At 35.3% G+C, this 20,105-nt stretch overlaps 5 protein-coding genes across 8 annotated transcripts; 2 read left to right on the forward strand and 3 right to left on the reverse strand.

Moving 5' to 3' along the window:
- Positions 1 to 1,338: 1,338 nt before the first annotated feature.
- LOC143913241 (uncharacterized) lies at positions 1,339 to 5,087 on the reverse strand. 3 transcript variants are annotated; one of them, XM_077432917.1, is made up of 4 exons: positions 4,972 to 5,084; positions 4,777 to 4,892; positions 4,410 to 4,712; positions 1,339 to 4,335 (listed from the first exon to the last, which is right to left on the reverse strand). In XM_077432917.1, the coding sequence occupies exons 2-4, from the start codon at positions 4,873 to 4,875 to the stop codon at positions 3,310 to 3,312; spliced, it is 1,428 nt and encodes a 475-aa protein (XP_077289043.1). In that variant the 5' UTR covers positions 4,876 to 4,892; positions 4,972 to 5,084; the 3' UTR covers positions 1,339 to 3,309. The 3 variants fall into 3 exon arrangements, with proteins under 3 accessions (XP_077289043.1, XP_077289042.1, XP_077289041.1); XM_077432916.1 differs by having other exon boundaries at positions 4,777 to 4,901; positions 4,972 to 5,058; XM_077432915.1 differs by having other exon boundaries at positions 4,777 to 5,087.
- A 484-nt stretch (positions 5,088 to 5,571) lies between these two features.
- LOC143913240 (uncharacterized) lies at positions 5,572 to 7,549 on the forward strand. 2 transcript variants are annotated; one of them, XM_077432913.1, is made up of 3 exons: positions 5,572 to 5,943; positions 6,016 to 6,336; positions 6,414 to 7,543. In XM_077432913.1, exons 1-3 carry the CDS (start codon positions 5,836 to 5,838, stop codon positions 7,461 to 7,463), a joined length of 1,479 nt encoding a protein of 492 aa, XP_077289039.1. In that variant the 5' UTR covers positions 5,572 to 5,835; the 3' UTR covers positions 7,464 to 7,543. The 2 variants fall into 2 exon arrangements, with proteins under 2 accessions (XP_077289039.1, XP_077289040.1); XM_077432914.1 differs by having other exon boundaries at positions 5,766 to 5,943; positions 6,016 to 6,285; positions 6,414 to 7,549.
- Positions 7,550 to 7,679: 130 nt separating this feature from the next.
- LOC143912533 (uncharacterized) lies at positions 7,680 to 14,062 on the reverse strand. Its single transcript, XM_077431819.1, is given in 8 exon segments — positions 7,680 to 7,688; positions 8,483 to 8,577; positions 10,246 to 10,372; positions 10,430 to 10,849; positions 10,934 to 11,542; positions 11,544 to 13,172; positions 13,247 to 13,549; positions 13,614 to 14,062. Coding segments are annotated over 8 exon segments (3,291 nt in total). The 5' UTR covers positions 13,713 to 14,062.
- On the forward strand, positions 13,347 to 15,016 carry LOC143913242 (uncharacterized). The gene is made up of 3 exons (XM_077432918.1): positions 13,347 to 14,265; positions 14,338 to 14,658; positions 14,736 to 15,016. Exons 1-3 carry the CDS (start codon positions 14,200 to 14,202, stop codon positions 14,763 to 14,765), a joined length of 417 nt encoding a protein of 138 aa, XP_077289044.1. The 5' UTR covers positions 13,347 to 14,199; the 3' UTR covers positions 14,766 to 15,016.
- A 2,302-nt stretch (positions 15,017 to 17,318) lies between these two features.
- Positions 17,319 to 19,370, reverse strand: LOC143913243 (uncharacterized). Its single transcript, XM_077432919.1, has 3 exons — positions 19,249 to 19,370; positions 18,882 to 19,184; positions 17,319 to 18,807 (listed from the first exon to the last, which is right to left on the reverse strand). The coding sequence occupies exons 1-3, from the start codon at positions 19,345 to 19,347 to the stop codon at positions 17,887 to 17,889; spliced, it is 1,323 nt and encodes a 440-aa protein (XP_077289045.1). The 5' UTR covers positions 19,348 to 19,370; the 3' UTR covers positions 17,319 to 17,886.
- Between the last annotated feature and the right edge of the window lie 735 nt (positions 19,371 to 20,105).

Genomic DNA, 20,105 nt, shown 5'->3' on the forward strand with positions numbered 1-20,105 from the left:
GTCGACGCTTGCTGCTGTGGGTCGACTGGCGTTGTTTGGGTTGTACCTCCTTTTATAGTGTTTTTGGAATGCTTGGTGGAAGTGGTTATTGACGCGTACGAAAGGAATTTTGTTTTCGTCGAGGCGTCGAATTTTCTGGAATGCTTGATGGAAGTGGTCGTACGAGCATTTAGTTTATTGATGCGTACGAAAGGAATTTTGTTTTCGTCGAGGCGTCGAATTTTCTGGAATGCTTGATGGAAGTGGTTATTGACGCGTACGAGAGGAATTTTGTTTTCGTCGAGGCGTCGAATTTTCTGGAATGCTTGGCGCCTTTCCGCTCGATGTATTTTAATGGTGGCGGCGTGTTTCGACCGTTTTGGTTCCACTCGACTGGTAGGGGCGTTCCGCCTGAGTTTAATATAATGACTGCAGGTGCATGTCGTCTGGGTTTCGGGAATGTAGTTTGTTGTTGCGGAATATTCTCGAAGGTTTCGATGACGATGACGACGACGAGATTCCTACAAAATTTTTTTCGGCCAGATCGTGGGTCGTAAAGCCATGAAACCCGACCATCAGACAATTGGTCTGAACAAAACTTTTAAATCTAAGAAAAATACTTTGAAGACTAAAAATGAGAACATACAGTTGCAAGAATCCAGTACAGCTTTAATGATCAAGTTCAGTTGTATGAAAGTCATGTACGAACACGCAGAGCCAACTTCACCTTACATTATATTCACCTACACAGGAGCAAATGGAGAGCAAATATAAATGCTCAAGTTATTGACTGATGAAAGAGCAGTCTCTGTTTTATTGGATTTATTCAACGCTATCCATAGAACACGTATCATTCCATCAGACCGGTTAAAATCTGTTTTCGTGACGATACCGAAAAAACCAAAGGCTAAATCATGCGGTGATCACAGAATAATCAGTTTGATGAGCCATGTTCTCAAGATATTTCTGAAAATTATACATGCAAGGATCTACACCAGTGTTTCTCAAGTGCGGCCTTTTTTCTGCGGCCACCAGCGACTTAATAGTAAATAATACTAATATTTAAAAAAAATTTAATTTATTTTAAAAACTACAAAAAAGTAACTTAACAATAATAGAAACCATGCTCATCATTGACAAACTAAAAAATATAGCGAAAAGCCTTGTGACAGAAGTTGAAAATGACAATTTTTCATTTTATCTTCTTTTAGTGATTTCATAGATAAGATGACAGACACAACTTCAAAATTAAAATTTAAAATAATAGTGTCTTAAATCTCTGAATCTGGAACTTGATAAAAGATTCGAAGAATTGAATTTTTTTAAAACTCTTTCTTTTGTATCTTCCTCTTTTATTATGATGACAAATGAAGATTTCATAGTACTACAAAATAGATTAAAATCATTTTCAGTATTGAGATTAATTAACTGGGCAAACGTAAAATATGCATTATTAGAAATTAGTCATGATCAAGTACTTAATAACCATTTTGATCATATTTCGGTTCAAAACTTTTGGTCGGAAATATACGTTGACAATGAAACAAACCGATATCAAGATTTGGCAACAATTGCTTTATTAATATTGTCTATTTTTCCCACTACCGTATATTGCGAAAGATCATTCAGTGTAATGCACTTTATTAAAAACAAATTTAGAAGCCAGCTGACAGACGCAAACTTAGAAGCAACAATGCGACTTGCATTGGAAGAAAGGAGTATTCAGCAATTTCCATTTGCATTATTATTAAATAAATATATACCAACATGTTAAAATTTCTTTTATTTTATAAATAAATTGATCCACTTTTTTTGTAACATTAATTTATTTGATTAAATTTGGTGCGGCCACCAGACATTTCCATGGGACCACTATTATCACCTGTGCGGCCACGGTAAAATTTCGCCTGAGAAGCACTAATCTACACTAAATGCGAGGAAAGAATAGGTAACACTCAATTTGGTTTTAAAAACGGTTTCGGTACAAGAGATGCATTATTTATCATTGATTTATAATGATACATGATTAACGCAGCGATGTCTGGATATGAACGTCGATGTATATATATGCCTGTTTCATAGACTACGAAAAAGCATTTGATAATGTGCGACATAATAAACTAATTGAAATACTATCGCAGATAGGGTTAGACAAAAGAGATATTCGGCTAATTGGTAATCTCTACTGGAATCAGACGGCCGTAGTACGCGTCGAACGTGATAAAACAGAGAGCGTAAGAATAATGAAGGGAGTTCGGCAAGGATGTGTGCTATCACCGCTACTTTTAATTTATATTCAGAAAATATTATTGCTGAAGTCTTGGAAGAGATAGATTCCGGAATTATAATAAATGGCACAGTAATTAATAACATTCGGTACGCGGATGATACAGTACTACTGACCACGAACTTCAACGACTTACAGGCAACACTGGACGCAGTTGTTATGCATAGCTCTAGGACGGGGTTGAAGCTGAATACAAAAAAGATCAAATGGATGATATTCAGCAAGTCAGCGCACGATACGGTCAGCTCTCATTTACAGATCAATAACAGCGTGGTGGAGAGAGTGGATGGTTTTTGATATCTTGGGTGCTATCTGGGTGAAACGTGTGAATGTGGAAAGGAAATTCGCGTTAGAGTGGAGCAAGCAAGAGCTACATTCTTGAAATTGAAAAAAGTCCTAACCATACGTGATCTCAGTATAGCACTCCGACTGAGACTTCTACGATACTAAGTTTTCAGCATCCTTCTGTATGGAACAGAAGCATGGACCCTGACGGATGCCAGAAACTAGAGGCATTTGAGATGTGGACATACAGAAGGATGCTGAGCATCTCATGGATGGCGCGTCATACCAATGCCGAGATGCTTGCCCTGATGGAAAAACATGTCGAAGTGCTCAAAAGTGTGAAAAGGCGTAAATTGGAGTATTTCGGACATGCGATGCGGAACGAAAAATACGATCTCCTGCGCCTTATAATACAGGGGAAAATCGTAGGTCAACGCAGTCGGGGCAGGCGGAAAACATCATGGCTAAAGAATCTTCCGCAGTAGTACGGCCTCAGCACCCGAGCACTATTCAGAGCAGCCATTGATAAAGTACGAATGCGACTCTAGTTGCCGACGTTCTAGGAGGACATGGCACATGAAGAAGAAGAATTATATGGAGAGATAATTTAAAATAAAGAGCAAAAATTAAAACACAAGTTATTAAAAAGTGATACTTTTTCTTTTTGTTCAAAACGCACATATGTGCGCGCCCTCGGCTCTACGTGTTAACATTTATGGTACACCTTAAAATTATTTCGTATACTGATACGGTAAATATCAAACATCACATTTGCATGGCTTTGCTTTTGTGTGAGATATCACGTGTCTACCAAGACTACTTTTTTTTGTAAAGGAATTCAAACAAATATCACATTTGTATGGTATTTCCGCCTTGTGTGTTTTCATGTGTATATTAAGACAATGTTTTACGGAAAATGATTCTAAACAAATATTACATTTGTATGGCTTTTCCACCGTGTGAGTTCTCATGTGTGTATAAAGATTACTACTTTGACTAAATGATTTTAAGCAAATATTACATTTGTGTGGCTTTTCCCCCGTGTGAGATCTCATATGTTTATGAAGACTATCAATTCGACTAAACGATTTTAAGCAAACCTCGCATTTGTGTGGTTTTTCCCCTGTGTGAGATCTCATGTGTATACCAAGATTATTTATTTGAGTAAAGGATTTCAAACAAATATTACATTTGTGTGGTTTTTCCGCTTTGTGTGTTTTCACGTGTTTACTAAAAATAATTTTTACAGAAAATGTTTCTAAACAAATATTACATTTGTATGGCTTTTCCACCATGTGAGTTCTCATGTGTGTATAAAGATTACTAATTTGGCTAAATGATTTTAAGCAAACATCACATTTGTGCGGCTTTTCCCCCGTGTGAGATCTCATATGTTTATGAAGACTATCAATTCGACTAAATGATTTTAAGCAAACCTCACATTTGTGTGGTTTTTCCCCTGTGTGACATCTCATGTGTATAGCAAGACTATTTATTTGAGTAAAGGATTTCAAACAAATATCACATTTGTGTGGCTTTTCCCCCGTGTGAGTTCTCATGTGTGTATGAAGATTACCAATTTGACTAAATGGTTTTAAGCAAACCTCACATTTGTGTGGTTTTTTCCCCGTGTGACATCTCATGTGTTTACGAACACTATTTTTAAGAGTAAAGGATTTCAAACAAGTATCACATTGGTAAATATTCGACAATGGAGACTCTTCCGATGGAATTCCAGCATCACCAGCCCCAAAATCACTCGAAATATCCTTTCCTACGTGCATCTGTAAAGTTAAACGAACGTTATATAATGAAAATGAATACAATACGTTTTTAACAAGATTAGAAGCGACTATACCGGAGATGTAATATTTTCCCTCAAATAGATATTTTGTTGGGAATCGCTTCTTTCTACGGCACTAGATTTCCAGTCATTCGCCTCGACATTACAAACATTTGGTGACGGATCAACATCTGATTCATCCTTCCATATTAAATCTTCCAGTAAAACTTCTTCCGGCTTTACATTCAAACTCTCATTCAACGTCAGCTTCGACGTTTCGTTGCTTTGAAGACAATCGTTTCGAAAACTGCTGAGCAATTCCAGAGTGTTGATACACGAAATACAGATCGCATCTGGTAACCTGTCACCTCTTTTAACCTGCAAATGAGAGGGGCAGCGATGAATAGTTAATTTGGATGACAATAGGATAAAAGTAACTAACCGGCAGTCGACAACAGGTTCGTATGAGTTGTGCCAGTGGATGAGGATTGTCGTGGATGGAGACAGTCGGAGCAGAACTAAGACAAAGCCTGCACTCCATCGCATCGCCCAAGTCTTCTGTCAAAACTGAACAATTGTATTCATCGGTAACATGTAAATCGTTCGAATACTATTCACCGAATACTATTCTACTAACGACCAGAGATCAGACGCCGAGATGTTTTTCAGCACAAAAATATGACCAATAACAGGGAGCATGTAAATTGGTCGAATGCTATACACCGAAATCCATTCACCGAATGCTATTCCACTAATAACGCTTTCACCGAAAATCTGGAGACCGAAAGTTAAAATCGTCTAATATCTTTATGGTAATTGGACTATTCGCCACATTGCGGTGGTCACAAAAACAATTTTTGCCATGAAAATCGCAAATACACAATATTTGGCACTCAAGTTCACGATAAAACTGGTCACACCCTAACACTGGTCACGATAAAACTGGTCACACCCGAAAATTGGTCACGAAAAAACTGGTCACACCCAAAAATTAAAAATTGTTCGAATTCTTGGGTGCGACCAGTTTTTTCGTGACTAATTTTCTCGTTACCATTTTTAGTGTGACGGGTGATTACGTGTGACTGATCTAGAGCGACCGGTCGTCCTGTGACTGGTTCATATATGACTAGAAGTCCGTTTACCACTAAAATATCATTTTACATTTAGGTTACATAGCTGTAAACGGTTCGGTGATTACTGGTCACAAATTACTCGTCACAAAGTCACTAAAATCTCTATGACGGAACAACTGGCAGCCGAAAAGTCCACCATGCTAACGATAACTATCATAGTAACGAGAACTTGAGTGCCAAATATTGTGTATTCGCGATTTTCATGGCAAAAATTGTCTTTGTGACCACCCCAATGTGACGAATAGTCCAATTACCGCTGTAAACTGCGTTAAATTTAGACCAATTCTTGAAGGCTATTTTTTGACAGTTATATTATCATTTGACGTTTGCATACGACTTGTTGCAATTAGCGATTTAATACCTAAAATATGGAATGTAGACTTTGTCTCTGTTTTACTCCAGTCGGGTCTTCTGTCTCCATCCACGATTATCCTCATCCACTAGTTCAACGCATTTTGGCCTGCTGTCAGCTACAAGTCCGTTACAAATACTTTTAACAACTCAATCGGTAACACAACAAAGACTCATTACTATTATTTATTTAACAGGTTAACAAAGACGATTTATTGCCAGATACGATATGTCTTTTATGTAATAACAATCTTGAATTGTTAAGCAATTTTAGAAACATGTGTATTCAGAATGAAGAAACACAGAAACTAAGGCTGCCCGGGATTTTAAATATCAAAAATGAAGAAACTATATTGGATGATTTAATTTGGGAGGATGAGGTTGTAATTGATTCAACATCAAATGTCTGTCAACTGGCTGTTGACGATGAAATTAATCAATCAAGCATTTCGGGAAAAGAGTTTTTAGTAAGAGATCATTCAAAGCAAAACGCATTATTAATTGAAAATGATGAATCGGTAAAAAATCAAAAATTTGGCGCTTAAGCTTAACCACATGTATGCTTAAAATTGTATAATCGTCGTTTTATTTTCAGGTCAACACAGGAAAATCCACGCTGCAAAACCCATACCGATGTGAAGTTTGTTTGCTTTCATTTACTCATAGGTCTACATTAAATAAACATTTAAAAATACACAACAAGGACAGACTGTTCGAGTGCAATATTTGTTCAAAGTCGTTCACTCAGAAGCGTAATCTAGTGGCTCATATGAAACTGCACGTTGGAACCAAAGCGCTTAAATGCGAAATGTGTCCTAAACTGTTCATTTATGAAAATGTTCTCAGGGAGCATATAAATTCCCACAAAGGAATAAAACCATTCCAATGTGAAGTTTGTTTGATTTCATTCACTCATAAGTCTGCCTTCGGTAGACATGTGAAAACTCACAACTGGGAGAGACTGTTCAAATGCGATATTTGCGCAGAGTCGTTTGCTTTTAAGCGTTACCTGGTGAATCATATAAAATCTCACTCTGAGATAAAACCGTACCATTGTGAAATTTGTATGGTTTCATTCGCTCACAGGTACAGGTTCAACCGTCATGCGAAAACTCACACCGGAGAGAAACTATTCCAATGCGATATTTGTTCAAAGTCGTTCACTCAGAAGCATAACTTGGAATATCATATAAAATCTCACACTGGGATAAATGAATACCATTGCAAAGTGTGTCAGCTTTCATTCGCTTGCAAGTACAGGCTCAAGCGTCATGCACAAACTCACGATGGAGAGGAACCACTCAAATGCGATATTTGTTCGAAGTCCTTCACTCTGAAGCGTAACCTGGTGGTTCATATGAATTCCCACAGAGGCATGAAATCATATCAATGTGAAATTTGTTTGATTTCATTCACTCATAGGTCTAGCCACTGGCGACACTTAAAAACTCACACTGACGACAGACGGTTCAGATGCGAAATGTGTTCCAAGTCGTTCATGGCTAAAGCTAGCCTTGTGGAGCATATGAATTCCCACAAAGGAATTAAACCATACCAGTGTGAAGTTTGTTTCAATTCATTCACTCATAAATCCGGCTTCAGTAGGCATGTAAAAACTCACACTATTGTGAGACTGTTCGAATAAGGCATTTGTATTATGGTTTCTGTATTCCCGGACTTCTTCAATTCCCGAGACAAAGGACGGTGCCCGGGATAGCCGGGGACACGTGTAAAAAAACTATTTTTTCAATTAAATATATTTTTTATTAAAAAAAATATTTATTTATTTACAAAATATAAAAAAAAGTAAACAATACATAATATATGTAATTATAAAAGTAAACTTATTTAAAGTAGCGTCTTAATTGTACTAAAATATTTAAATGAGAATCCGAAAGCGTATTTCTAGATTTGGTACAAAAATTTCCAGCAATGGAAAAAATTCTTTCATTTTCGGTCAAAGTTGGTTTTATTGTTAAAAGGGATGAAGATTTTTTTTATAAATTATTTCTCGTCATCATGTATGTATATTTAAATTTCTTTTTTAAAGTCGAGGTTATTTTGTATATTTGTCTTTGATAACTCCTTATTCAATTCTTCATTCATCGTCAAACACATAATTGTTTCATCTTCTTTCGAATCTAAAAGAGTTTCTTCCATTGTGGAATTGTCAATACAAGAAGGATATACTCGCTTCATAATAGTTTCACCCTAGGATAAACATTCGCTTTTATTACAACATTTAAAGAATGTTTTGTTCGGTATAAAATTAGAATTATTTAAAATTTGTGTTAAAAAAACAGCTTTAAGCTCTTATTTCTTCGATTCTTATTTTCAATTCTTGGAATAATTCATGAATAAGGTCAAGTCCTTCAGTATTGAGATTTTCCAAAAATAGAAATACAAGAAACGATTTTGGCCGAACGCATAGAAACATAATGCTTATAAAACTTCCATGTTTGGGGAATGCGCTGTACTTACTGCTAAACAACAAACCTTTTAAAATATTTTACGATTCTTTTTTATATTTGATTTATTATTTCCCTTCGCCTAGTCGTGAAAATGTTGTTTATTTTAAAAAATTTTTTAAATCCAATTCCCGGTACAACAAAAATTCCGTGAATTCCCGGGAATGTCTGTCCCAGGTCGACCCGGGTCAGAAACCCTAATCTGTATAATCTGGATTAAGGATGCCATATTACTCGACTTTTTTAGTATCCGGGTAGTCGAATATTTCTCAAAATTCCAACCGGGAATTCCTTAAATCGGGGATTAAAATTTAAAAAATCCAGTCATAAATAAACAATTTTATACATAGAAATTTATAAAAAATGAAAAATAAATAACGTTTTTGATTCTTTTATGCTAGATTCGGAATATTCTTCAAATATTCCGAATCAAAATATTGTCGTATTTAAAAAAAAAACTAGCAGAACAACCTCAGTCCTCAAATAGGAAGTTTTATGAACAGATTTTGGACTCGTATTTACATATAACTTGTGTCGCAATTGATTTTGAATCATTTATATGTTGTTTAAATGAATTTATTGCACCTTAGTATACCCAGATTTAATGTGAATTTTCGGTATTGTTATAAGTTCATGTGCAACTTGGAATTGAATTAAAATAAATTTTATAACCCAAACGATAATGGATTATTTTATTATACTAACCTATCCAGAACACAGATGGTATGACAATGATAAATCAAAATATTTATTAAATATTTTTAGACACAGTGTAAGTATGCCACACCCCTCGAATCCAAAATCGAAGTATTTCTGCTTCTAAATTACATTTCCGAAATTTATTTTTCGGTTTTTAGACATTCGCTCTTCAAATTGTTTAACGATTTAACCTTTTTCAAAAATGAATAATAAATTTCGAAAAAATATCATTTTAACAGCTTTTCACAAAAAATAAATAAATGGCGTCAAAATATGTAATTATAGGGCGGCGGTCAAATTTCGATTGCCCAAAAAAAATGGCTCGCTATTGTCCTACAAAGCAAAAGAGCAAAAACAAGGTTGACAATAGTGAACCGGTTTTTGTGAGAAATGGAAACTAAACTGCTGCCCTACATATAATATATCCTTCAGAACACGATAAAAGAAAAATCATTGATTTAATCTTTCGTACCAGAGCTTCTCCGATTTCTTCAAATCGACCCCCTTTTTTACTAAATCTTTTTACTTTCACTTACTATCACTAGTCAAAAAAAATTGGGCTCTTATCCGATCGTTTTCATACTTTGTCGAAATGTTTGTGAAATTAGAGATTATTTTTTTTTCGAAATAATATTATTCAATCCCTAGTAGTGATATCTATTATTAGAAATCGAAATATTAAAGCGCGCAAAAATTCAAAACGAACATATATGCGCGCCCAAATAATTTTAATAGGAGCCGGTCCTATTAAAATTATTTGTGATACTGATACGGTAAATATCAAACATCACAATTGTATGGCTTTACTTTTGTGTGAGATCTCATGTGTGTACCAAGACGAGATTTTAGAGCAAATGATTTCAAACAAATATCACATTTGTATGGTTTTTCCCCTTTGTGCGTTTTCACGTGTATACTAAGACCATATTTTTCAGCAAATGATTTTAAGCAAACATCACATTTGTGTGGTTTTTCCCCTGTGTGAGATCTCATGTGTTTATGAAGATTACTAATGTGACTAAATGTTTTTAAGCAAACATCACATTTGTGTGGCTGTTCCCTCGTGTGAGTTCTCATGTGTGATATAAGATAACTTTTTTCGGCAAATGATTATAAACAAACATCACATTTGTGTGGCTTTTCCCCCGTGTGAGTTCTCATGTGTGTATGAAGACTATCAATTCGACTAAATGATTTTAAGCAAACCTCGCATTTGTGTGATTTTTCCCGTGTGAGATCTCATGTGTGTATGAAGATTACTAATGTGACTAAATGGTTTTAAGCAAACATCACATTTGTGTGGCTTTTCCCCCGTGTGAGTTCTCATGTGTGATTTAAGATGCCTTTTTAAGGCAAATGATTTTAAGCAAATATCACATTTGTGTGGCTTTTCCCCCATGTGTGTATGAAGACCATCAATTCGACTAAATGATTTTAAGCAAACCTCGTATTTCTGTGGTTTTTCCCCTGTGTGAGATCTCATGTGTGTATGAAGATTACTAATGTGACTAAATGGTTTTAAGCAAACATCACATTTGTGTGGCTTTTCCCCCGTGTGAGTTCTCATGTGTGATTTAAGATAACTTTTTTCGGCAAATGATTTTAAACAAACATCACATTTGTGTGGCTTTTCCCCCGTGTGAGTTCTCATGTGTGTATGAAGACTATAAATTCGACTAAATGATTTTAAGCAAACATCACATTTGTGTGGCTTTTCCCCCGTGTGAGTTCTTATGTGTGATTTAAGATGCCTTTTTAAGGCGTATGATTTTAAGCAAATATCACATTTGTGTGGCTTTTCCCCCGTGTGAGTTCTCATGTGTGTATGAAGACTATCAATTCGACTAAATGATTTTAAGCAAACCTCGCATTTGTGTGGTTTTTCCCCTGTGTGAGATCTCATGTGTTTATGAAGATTACTAATGTGACTAAATGGTTTTAAGCAAACATCACATTTGTGTGGCTGTTCCCTCGTGTGAGTTCTCATGTGTGATATAAGATAACTTTTTTCGGCAAATGATTTTAAACAAACATCACATTTGTGTGGCTTTTCCCCCGTGTGAGTTATCATGTGTGTATGAAGACTATAAATTCGACTAAATGATTTTAAGCAAACATCACATTTGTGTGGCTTTTCCCCCGTGTGAGTTCTTATGTGTGATTTAAGATGCCTTTTTAAGGCGTATGATTTTAAGCAAATATCACATTTGTGTGGCTTTTCCCCCGTGTGAGTTCTCATGTGTGTATGAAGACTATCAATTCGACTAAATGATTTTAAGCAAACCTCGCATTTGTGTGGTTTTTCCCCTGTGTGAGATCTCATGTGTTTATGAAGATTACTAATGTGACTAAATGTTTTTAAGCAAACATCACATTTGTGTGGCTGTTCCCTCGTGTGAGTTCTCATGTGTGATATAAGATAACTTTTTTCGGCAAATGATTATAAACAAACATCACATTTGTGTGGCTTTTCCCCCGTGTGAGTTCTCATGTGTGTATGAAGACTATCAATTCGACTAAATGATTTTAAGCAAACCTCGCATTTGTGTGATTTTTCCCGTGTGAGATCTCATGTGTGTATGAAGATTACTAATGTGACTAAATGGTTTTAAGCAAACATCACATTTGTGTGGCTTTTCCCCCGTGTGAGTTCTCATGTGTGATTTAAGATGCCTTTTTAAGGCAAATGATTTTAAGCAAATATCACATTTGTGTGGCTTTTCCCCCATGTGTGTATGAAGACCATCAATTCGACTAAATGATTTTAAGCAAACCTCGTATTTCTGTGGTTTTTCCCCTGTGTGAGATCTCATGTGTGTATGAAGATTACTAATGTGACTAAATGGTTTTAAGCAAACATCACATTTGTGTGGCTTTTCCCCCGTGTGAGTTCTCATGTGTGATTTAAGATAACTTTTTTCGGCAAATGATTTTAAACAAACATCACATTTGTGTGGCTTTTCCCCCGTGTGAGTTCTCATGTGTGTATGAAGACTATAAATTCGACTAAATGATTTTAAGCAAACATCACATTTGTGTGGCTTTTCCCCCGTGTGAGTTCTTATGTGTGATTTAAGATGCCTTTTTAAGGCGTATGATTTTAAGCAAATATCACATTTGTGTGGCTTTTCCCCCGTGTGAGTTCTCATGTGTGTATGAAGACTATCAATTCGACTAAATGATTTTAAGCAAACCTCGCATTTGTGTGGTTTTTCCCCTGTGTGAGATCTCATGTGTTTATGAAGATTACTAATGTGACTAAATGGTTTTAAGCAAACATCACATTTGTGTGGCTGTTCCCTCGTGTGAGTTCTCATGTGTGATATAAGATAACTTTTTTCGGCAAATGATTTTAAACAAACATCACATTTGTGTGGCTTTTCCCCCGTGTGAGTTATCATGTGTGATTTAAGATACCTTTTTTCGGCGTATGATTTTAAGCAAATATCACATTTGTGTGGCTTTTCCCCCGTGTGAGTTCTCATGTGTGTATGAAGACCATCAATTCGACTAAATGATTTTAAGCAAACATCACATTTGTGTGGCTTTTCCCCCGTGTGAGTTCTCATGTGTGATATAAGAGAACTTTTTTCGGCAAATGATTTTAAACAAACATCACATTTGTGTGGCTTTTCCCCCGTGTGAGTTCTCATGTGTGATTTAAGATGCCTTTTTAAGGCAAATGATTTTAAGCAAATATCACATTTGTGTGGCTTTTCCCCCGTGTGAGTTCTCATGTGTGTATGAAGACCATCAATTCGACTAAATGATTTTAAGCAAACATCACATTTGTGTGGCTTTTCCCCCGTGTGAGTTCTCATGTGTGTATGAAGATTATCAATACGACTAAATGATTTTAAGCAAACATCACATTTGTGTGGCTTTTCCCCAGTGTGAGATTTAATGCCTCCATCAAGATATCCTTTTTGAGTAAACATTTTTGTACAAACTTCACGTTTGCTTGATTTTATTCCAGGGTGACATTTTATGCTTGTAAGAAGATCACTTTCTTTTGAAAACGATTTTTCTTCAGTGTGAAAAGACAAATGTTTCACAATAGTAGATTTTTGAGAAAATGATTTTAAACAAATATCACATTGGTAAATATTCGGTGAAGGACACTCTTCCGATGGAATTCCAGCATCACCAGCCCCAAAATCACTCGAAATATCCTTTCCTACGTGCATCTGTAAAGTTAAACGAACGTTATATAATGAAAATGAATACAATACGTTTTTAACAAGAATAGAAGCGACTATACCGGAGATGTAATATTTTCCATCAAATAGATATTTTGTTTTGAAACGCTTCTTTCTAAGGCACTAGATTTCCAGTCATTCGCCTCGTCATTACAAACATTTGGTGACGAATCAACATCTGATTCATCCTCCCATATTAAATCTTCCAGTAAAACTTCTTCCGTCTTCACATTCAAACTCTCATTCAACGTCAGCGTCGAAGTTTCGTTGCTTTGAAGACAATCGTTTCGAAAACTGCTGAGCAATTCCAGAGTGTTGATACACGAAAGGCATATCCCATCTGGCAAGCCGTCACCTCTTTTAACCTGCAAATGAGAGGGGCAGCGATGAATAGTTAATTTGGATGACAATTGGATAAAAGTAACTAACCGGCAGTCGACAACAGGTTCGTATGAGCTGTGCCAGTGGATGAGAATTGTCGTGGATGGAGACAGTCGGAGCAGAACTAAGACAAAGCCTGCACTCCATCGCATCGCCCAAGTCTTCTGTCAAATCTGAACAATTGTATTCAACGGTAACATGTAAATCGTTCGAATACTATTCACCGAATACTATTCTACTAATGACCAGAGATCAGACGCCGAGATGTTTTTCAGCACAAAAATATGACCAATAACAGGGAGCATGTAAATTGGTCGAATGCTATACACCGAAATCCATTCACCGAATCCTATTCCTCTAATAACGCTTTCACCGAAAATCTGGAGACCGAAAGTTAAAATCGTCTAATATCTTATGGAGGATGAACGAATGAGACGACTGGCATGCTAATGCACGTGTTTATTATATGACAGCTGAAGACAGAGTGAGTAGTGGCTCTCCGAACCCAGCCGGGTTGGTCCCCACTCGCAGGAAGGCAACCAAACTCGACCATGTCGTATAAGCGAGCCGCCACAATCTTTATGGTAATTGGACTATTCGTCACATTGCGGTGGTCACAAAAACAATTTTTGCCATGAAAATCGCAAATACACAATATTTGGCACTAGTTCAACGCATTTTGGCCTGCTGTCAGCTACAAGTCCGTTACAAATACTTTTAACAACTCAATCGGTAACACAACAAAGACTCATTACTATTATTTATTTAACAGGTTAACAAAGACGATTTATTGCCAGATACGATATGTCTTTTATGTAATAACAATCTTGAATTGTTAAGCAATTTTAGAAACATGTGTATTCAGAATGAAGAAACACAGAAACTAAGGCTGCCCGGGATTTTAAATATCAAAAATGAAGAAACTATATTGGATGATTTAATTTGGGAGGATGAGGTTGTAATTGATTCAACATCAAATGTCTGTCAACTGGCTGTTGACGATGAAATTAATCAATCAAGCATTTCGGGAAAAGAGTTTTTAGTAAGAGATCATTCAAAGCAAAACGCATTATTAATTGAAAATGATGAATCGGTAAAAAATCAAAAATTTGGCGCTTAAGCTTAACCACATGTATGCTTAAAATTGTATAATCGTCGTTTTATTTTCAGGTCAACACAGGAAAACCCATACCGTTGTGAAGTTTGTTTGATTTCATTTACTCATAGGTCTACATTAAATAAACATTTAAAAATACACAACAAGGACAGACTGTTCGAGTGCAATATTTGTTCAAAGTCGTTCACTCAGAAGCGTAATCTAGTGGCTCATATGAAACTGCACGTTGGAACCAAAGCGCTTAAATGCGAAATGTGTCCTAAACTGTTCATTTATGAAAATGTTCTCAGGGAGCATATAAATTCCCACAAAGGAATAAAACCATTCCAATGTGAAGTTTGTTTGATTTCATTCACTCATAAGTCTGCCTTCGGTAGACATGTGAAAACTCACAACTGGGAGAGACTGTTCAAATGCGATATTTGCGCAGAGTCGTATGCTTTTAAGCGTTACCTGGTGAATCATATAAAATCTCACTCTGAGATAAAACCGTACCATTGTGAAATTTGTATGGTTTCATTCGCTCACAGGTACAGGTTCAACCGTCATGCGAAAACTCACACCGGAGAGAAACTATTCCAATGCGATATTTGTTCAAAGTCGTTCACTCAGAAGCATAACTTGGAATATCATATAAAATCTCACACTGGGATAAATCAATACCATTGCAAAGTGTGTCAGCTTTCATTCGCTTGCAAGTACAGGCTCAAGCGTCATGCACAAACTCACGATGGAGAGGAACCACTCAAATGCGATATTTGTTCGAAGTCCTTCACTCTGAAGCGTAACCTGGTGGTTCATATGAATTCCCACAGAGGCATGAAATCATATCAATGTGAAATTTGTTTGATTACATTCACTCATAGGTCTAGCCACTGGCGAAACTTAAAAACTCACACTGACGACAGACGGTTCAGATGCGAAATGTGTTCCAAGTCGTTCATGGCTAAAGCTAGCCTTGTGGAGCATATGAATTCCCACAAAGGAATTAAACCATACCAGTGTGAAGTTTGTTTCAATTCATTCACTCATAAATCCGGCTTCAGAAGGCATGTAAAAACTCACACTATTGTGAGACTGTTCGAATAAGGCATTTGTATTATGGTTTCTGTATTCCCGGACTTCTTCAATTCCCGAGACAAAGGACGGTTGCCGGGATACCCGGGGACACGTGTAAAAAAACTATTTTTTCAATTAAATATATTTTTTATTAAAAAAAATATTTATTTATTTACAAAATATAAAAAAAAGTAAACAATACATAATATATGTAATTATAAAAGTAAACTTATTTAAAGTAGCGTCTTAATTGTACTAAAATATTTAAATGAGAATCCAAAAGCGTATTTCTAGATTTGGTACAAAAATTTCCAGCAATGGAAAAAACTCTTTCATTTTCGGTCAAAGTTGGTTTTATTGTTAAAAGGATGAAGATTTTTTTTATAAATTATTTCTCGTCATCATGTATGTATATTTAAATTTCTTTTTTAAAGTCGAGGTTATTTTATATATTTGTCTTTGATAACTCCTTATTCAATTCTTCATTCATCGTCAAACACATAATTGTTTCATCTTCTTTCGAATCTAAAAGAGTTTCTTCCATTGTGGAATTGTCAATACAAGAAGGATATACTCGCTTCATAATAGTTTCACCGTAGGATAAACATTCGCTTTTATTACAACATTTAAAGAATGTTTTGTTCGGTATAAAATTAGAATTATTTAAAATTTGTGTTAAAAAAACAGCTTTAAGCTCTTATTTCTTCGATTTTTATTTTCAATTCTTAGAATAATTCATGAATGAGGTCAAGTCCTTCAGTATTGAAGTCCGGGTAGTCGAATATTTCTATCCGGGTAGTCGAATATTTCTCAAAATTACAACCGGGAATTCCTTAAATCCGGGATTAAAATTTAAAAAATCCTGTCATAAATAAACAATTTTATACATAGAAATTTATAAAAAATGAAAAATAAATAACGTTTTTGATTCTTATATGCTAGATTCGGAATATTCCGAATCAAAATATTGTCGTCTTTAAAAAAAAAACTAGCAGAACAACCTCAGTCCTCAAATAGGAAGTTTTATGAACAGATTTTGGACTCGTATTTACATATAACTTGTGTCCCAATTGATTTTGAATCATTTATATGAAGTTTAAATGAATTTATTGCACCTTAGTATACCCACCTTTAATGTGAATTTTCGGTATTGTTATAAGTTCATGTGCAACTTGCTTCTAAATTACATTTCCGAAATTTATTTTTCGGTTTTTAGACATTCGCTCTTCAAATTGTTTAACCTTCGCTCTTCAAATGAATTATAAATTTCGAAAAAATATCATTTTAACACCTTTTCACATAAAATAAATAAATGGCGTCAAAATATGTAATTATAGGGCGGCAGTCAAATTTCTATTGCTCACAAAAAATGGCTCGTTATTGTCCTACAAAGCAAAAGAGCAAAAAAAAGGTTTACAATAGTGAACCGGTTTTTGTGGGAAATGGAAACGTAACTGCTGCCCTACATATAATTTCTCCTCCAGAACACGATAAAAGAAAAATCATTGATTTAATCTTTCGTACCAGAACTTCTCCGATTTCTTCAAATCGACCCCCTTTTTTACTAACCTCTTTTTACTTTCACTTACGATCACTAGTCAAAAAAAATTTCTTATCCGATCGTTTTCATACTTTGTCGAAATGTTTGTGAAATTCGAGATTATTATTTTTTTTTCAAAATAATATTATTCAATCCCTAGTAGTGATATCTATTATTAGAACTCGAAATATTAAAGCGCGCAAAAATTCAAAACGTACATATATGCGCGCCCCCGGCTCCTATTAAAATTATTTGTGATACTGATACGGTAAATATCAAACATCACATTTGTATGGCTTTACTTTTGTGTGAGATCTCATGTGTGTACCAAGACGAGATTTTAGAGCAAATGATTTCAAACAAATATCACATTTGTATGGTTTTTCCCCTTTGTGCGTTTTCACGTGTATACTAAGACCATATTTTTCAGCAAATGATTTTAAGCAAACATCACATTTGTGTGGTTTTTCCCCTGTGTGAGATCTCATGTGTTTATGAAGATTACTAATGTGACTAAATGGTTTTAAGCAAACATCACATTTGTGTGGCTGTTCCCTCGTATGAGTTCTCATGTGTGATGTAAGATAACTTTTTTCGGCAAATGATTATAAACAAACATCACATTTGTGTGGCTTTTCCCCCGTGTGAGTTCTCATGTGTGTATGAAGACTATCAATTCGACTAAATGATTTTAAGCAAACCTCGCATTTGTGTGGTTTTTCCCCTGTGTGAGATCTCATGTGTGTATTAAGATTACTAATGTGACTAAATGGTTTTAAGCAAACATCACATTTGTGTGGCTTTTCCCCCGTGTGAGTTCTCATGTGTGATTTAAGATAATTTTTTTCGGCAAATGATTTTAAACAAACATCACATTTGTGTGGCTTTTCCCCCGTGTGAGTTCTCATGTGTGATTTAAGATGCCTTTTTATGGCAAATGATTTTAAGCAAATATCACATTTGTGTGGCTTTTCCCCCGTGTGAGTTCTTATGTGTGTATAAAGATTACCAATTTGACTAAATGATTTTAAGCAAACATCACATTTGTGTGGTTTTTCTCCTGTGTGAGATCTCATGTGTTTATGAAGATTACTAATGTGACTAAATAGTTTTAAGCAAACATCACATTTGTGTGGCTTTTCCCCCGTGTGAGTTCTCATGTGTGTATGAAGATTATCAATACGACTAAATGATTTTAAGCAAACATCACATTTGTGTGGCTTTTCCCCAGTGTGAGATTTAATGCCTCCATCAAGATATCCTTTTTGAGTAAACATTTTTGTACAAACTTCACGTTTGCTTGATTTTATTCCAGGGTGACATTTTATGCTTGTAAGAAGATCACTTTCTTTTGAAAACGATTTTTCTTCAGTGTGAAAAGACAAATGTTTCACAATAGTAGATTTTTGAGAAAATGATTTTAAACAAATATCACATTGGTAAATATTCGGTGAAGGACACTCTTCCGATGGAATTCCAGCATCACCAGCCCCAAAATCACTCGAAATATCCTTTCCTACGTGCATCTGTAAAGTTAAACGAACGTTATATAATGAAAATGAATACAATACGTTTTTAACAAGATTAGAAGCGACTATACCGGAGATGTAATATTTTCCATCAAATAGATATTTTGTTTTGAAACGCTTCTTTCTAAGGCACTAGATTTCCAGTCATTCGCCTCGTCATTACAAACATTTGGTGACGAATCAACATCTGATTCATCCTCCCATATTAAATCTTCCAGTAAAACTTCTTCCGTCTTCACATTCAAACTCTCATTCAACGTCAGCGTCGAAGTTTCGTTGCTTTGAAGACAATCGTTTCGAAAACTGCTGAGCAATTCCAGAGTGTTGATACACGAAATACAGATCGCATCTGGTAACCTGTCACCTCTTTTAACCTGCAAATGAGAGGGGCAGCGATGAATAGTTAATTTGGATGACAATAGGATAAAAGTAACTAACCGGCAGTCGACAACAGGTTCGTATGAGCTGTGCCAGTGGATGAGGATTGTCGTGGATGGAGACAGTCGGAGCAGAACTAAGACAAAGCCTGCACTCCATCGCATCGCCTAAGTCTTCTGTCAAAACTGAACAATTGTATTCATCGGTAACATGTAAATAGTTCGAATACTATTCACCGAATGCTATTCTACTAACGACCAGAGATCAGACGCCGAGATGTTTTTAATCCAAATTCGTCGAGATAAGTTGAAGGTAAGGCAGTGAAATATAAACTTGCCTTCTCCCAAAGCTGTGGAAATATACTTGCTATTTCACAGTTGGTCCAAAAATTATCTTTTTAATTTGGGCCAACTTTTTAACCAGCAGGATAAAACCAGTAGCGTTCAAAATATCGAAATAAAAATTAAATTTCAAAATTGAAATTAAATATCAAATTTAAAACTATTATTATTATATTAAAATTAAATTCAAATATCAAAATAAAATTATAATCATTATATTAAAATTAAATTAAAATATCGAAAGTTAAAACAGAACATGCCCAATTTAAATAAATTTTCGAGATTGACCTAAAATAAGATCATCAACAATCACATACAGGTAATCCTCGACTTAAAATGTTTTGACTTACGAAGATATGCACTAAGATCGAAAAAAAATCAAAGAATTATTATTTTTACTTCCCCGTAATGCACAGTTACTGAGAATATATCATGTGCTAGTATGGGTGACCGAGCGATGGTCCCAACCCGGTACGTTGTCGGTTTATTAAAAGAATTTTTTTTATTCTTCAATTGTTTCTCTCGTCGAAATAAATCAATTAATTAAATCATTTCAGAGGTAAATTTTATCGGATA

Source organism: Arctopsyche grandis, chromosome 6, assembly GCF_051622035.1.
Source record: "Arctopsyche grandis isolate Sample6627 chromosome 6, ASM5162203v2, whole genome shotgun sequence".
NCBI lineage: Eukaryota > Metazoa > Arthropoda > Insecta > Trichoptera > Hydropsychidae > Arctopsyche > Arctopsyche grandis.

Coding starts and splice junctions, on each gene's coding strand:
- LOC143913241 (XM_077432915.1), bottom strand. CDS start 4,875: ATGGAGTGCAGGCTTTGTCTTAGTTCTGCTCCGACTGTCTCCATCCAC. Junction 4,713..4,776: donor GAACCTGTTGTCGACTGCCG/GTTAGTTACTTT, acceptor TCTCATTTGCAG/GTTAAAAGAGGTGACAGGTT. Junction 4,336..4,409: donor GGGAAAATATTACATCTCCG/GTATAGTCGCTT, acceptor TTAACTTTACAG/ATGCACGTAGGAAAGGATAT.
- LOC143913240 (XM_077432913.1), top strand. CDS start 5,836: ATGGAATGTAGACTTTGTCTCTGTTTTACTCCAGTCGGGTCTTCTGTC. Junction 5,944..6,015: donor TGGCCTGCTGTCAGCTACAA/GTCCGTTACAAA, acceptor TTTATTTAACAG/GTTAACAAAGACGATTTATT. Junction 6,337..6,413: donor TAATTGAAAATGATGAATCG/GTAAAAAATCAA, acceptor TTTTATTTTCAG/GTCAACACAGGAAAATCCAC.
- LOC143913242 (XM_077432918.1), top strand. CDS start 14,200: ATGAAAATCGCAAATACACAATATTTGGCACTAGTTCAACGCATTTTG. Junction 14,266..14,337: donor TGGCCTGCTGTCAGCTACAA/GTCCGTTACAAA, acceptor TTTATTTAACAG/GTTAACAAAGACGATTTATT. Junction 14,659..14,735: donor TAATTGAAAATGATGAATCG/GTAAAAAATCAA, acceptor TTTTATTTTCAG/GTCAACACAGGAAAACCCAT.
- LOC143913243 (XM_077432919.1), bottom strand. CDS start 19,347: ATGGAGTGCAGGCTTTGTCTTAGTTCTGCTCCGACTGTCTCCATCCAC. Junction 19,185..19,248: donor GAACCTGTTGTCGACTGCCG/GTTAGTTACTTT, acceptor TCTCATTTGCAG/GTTAAAAGAGGTGACAGGTT. Junction 18,808..18,881: donor TGGAAAATATTACATCTCCG/GTATAGTCGCTT, acceptor TTAACTTTACAG/ATGCACGTAGGAAAGGATAT.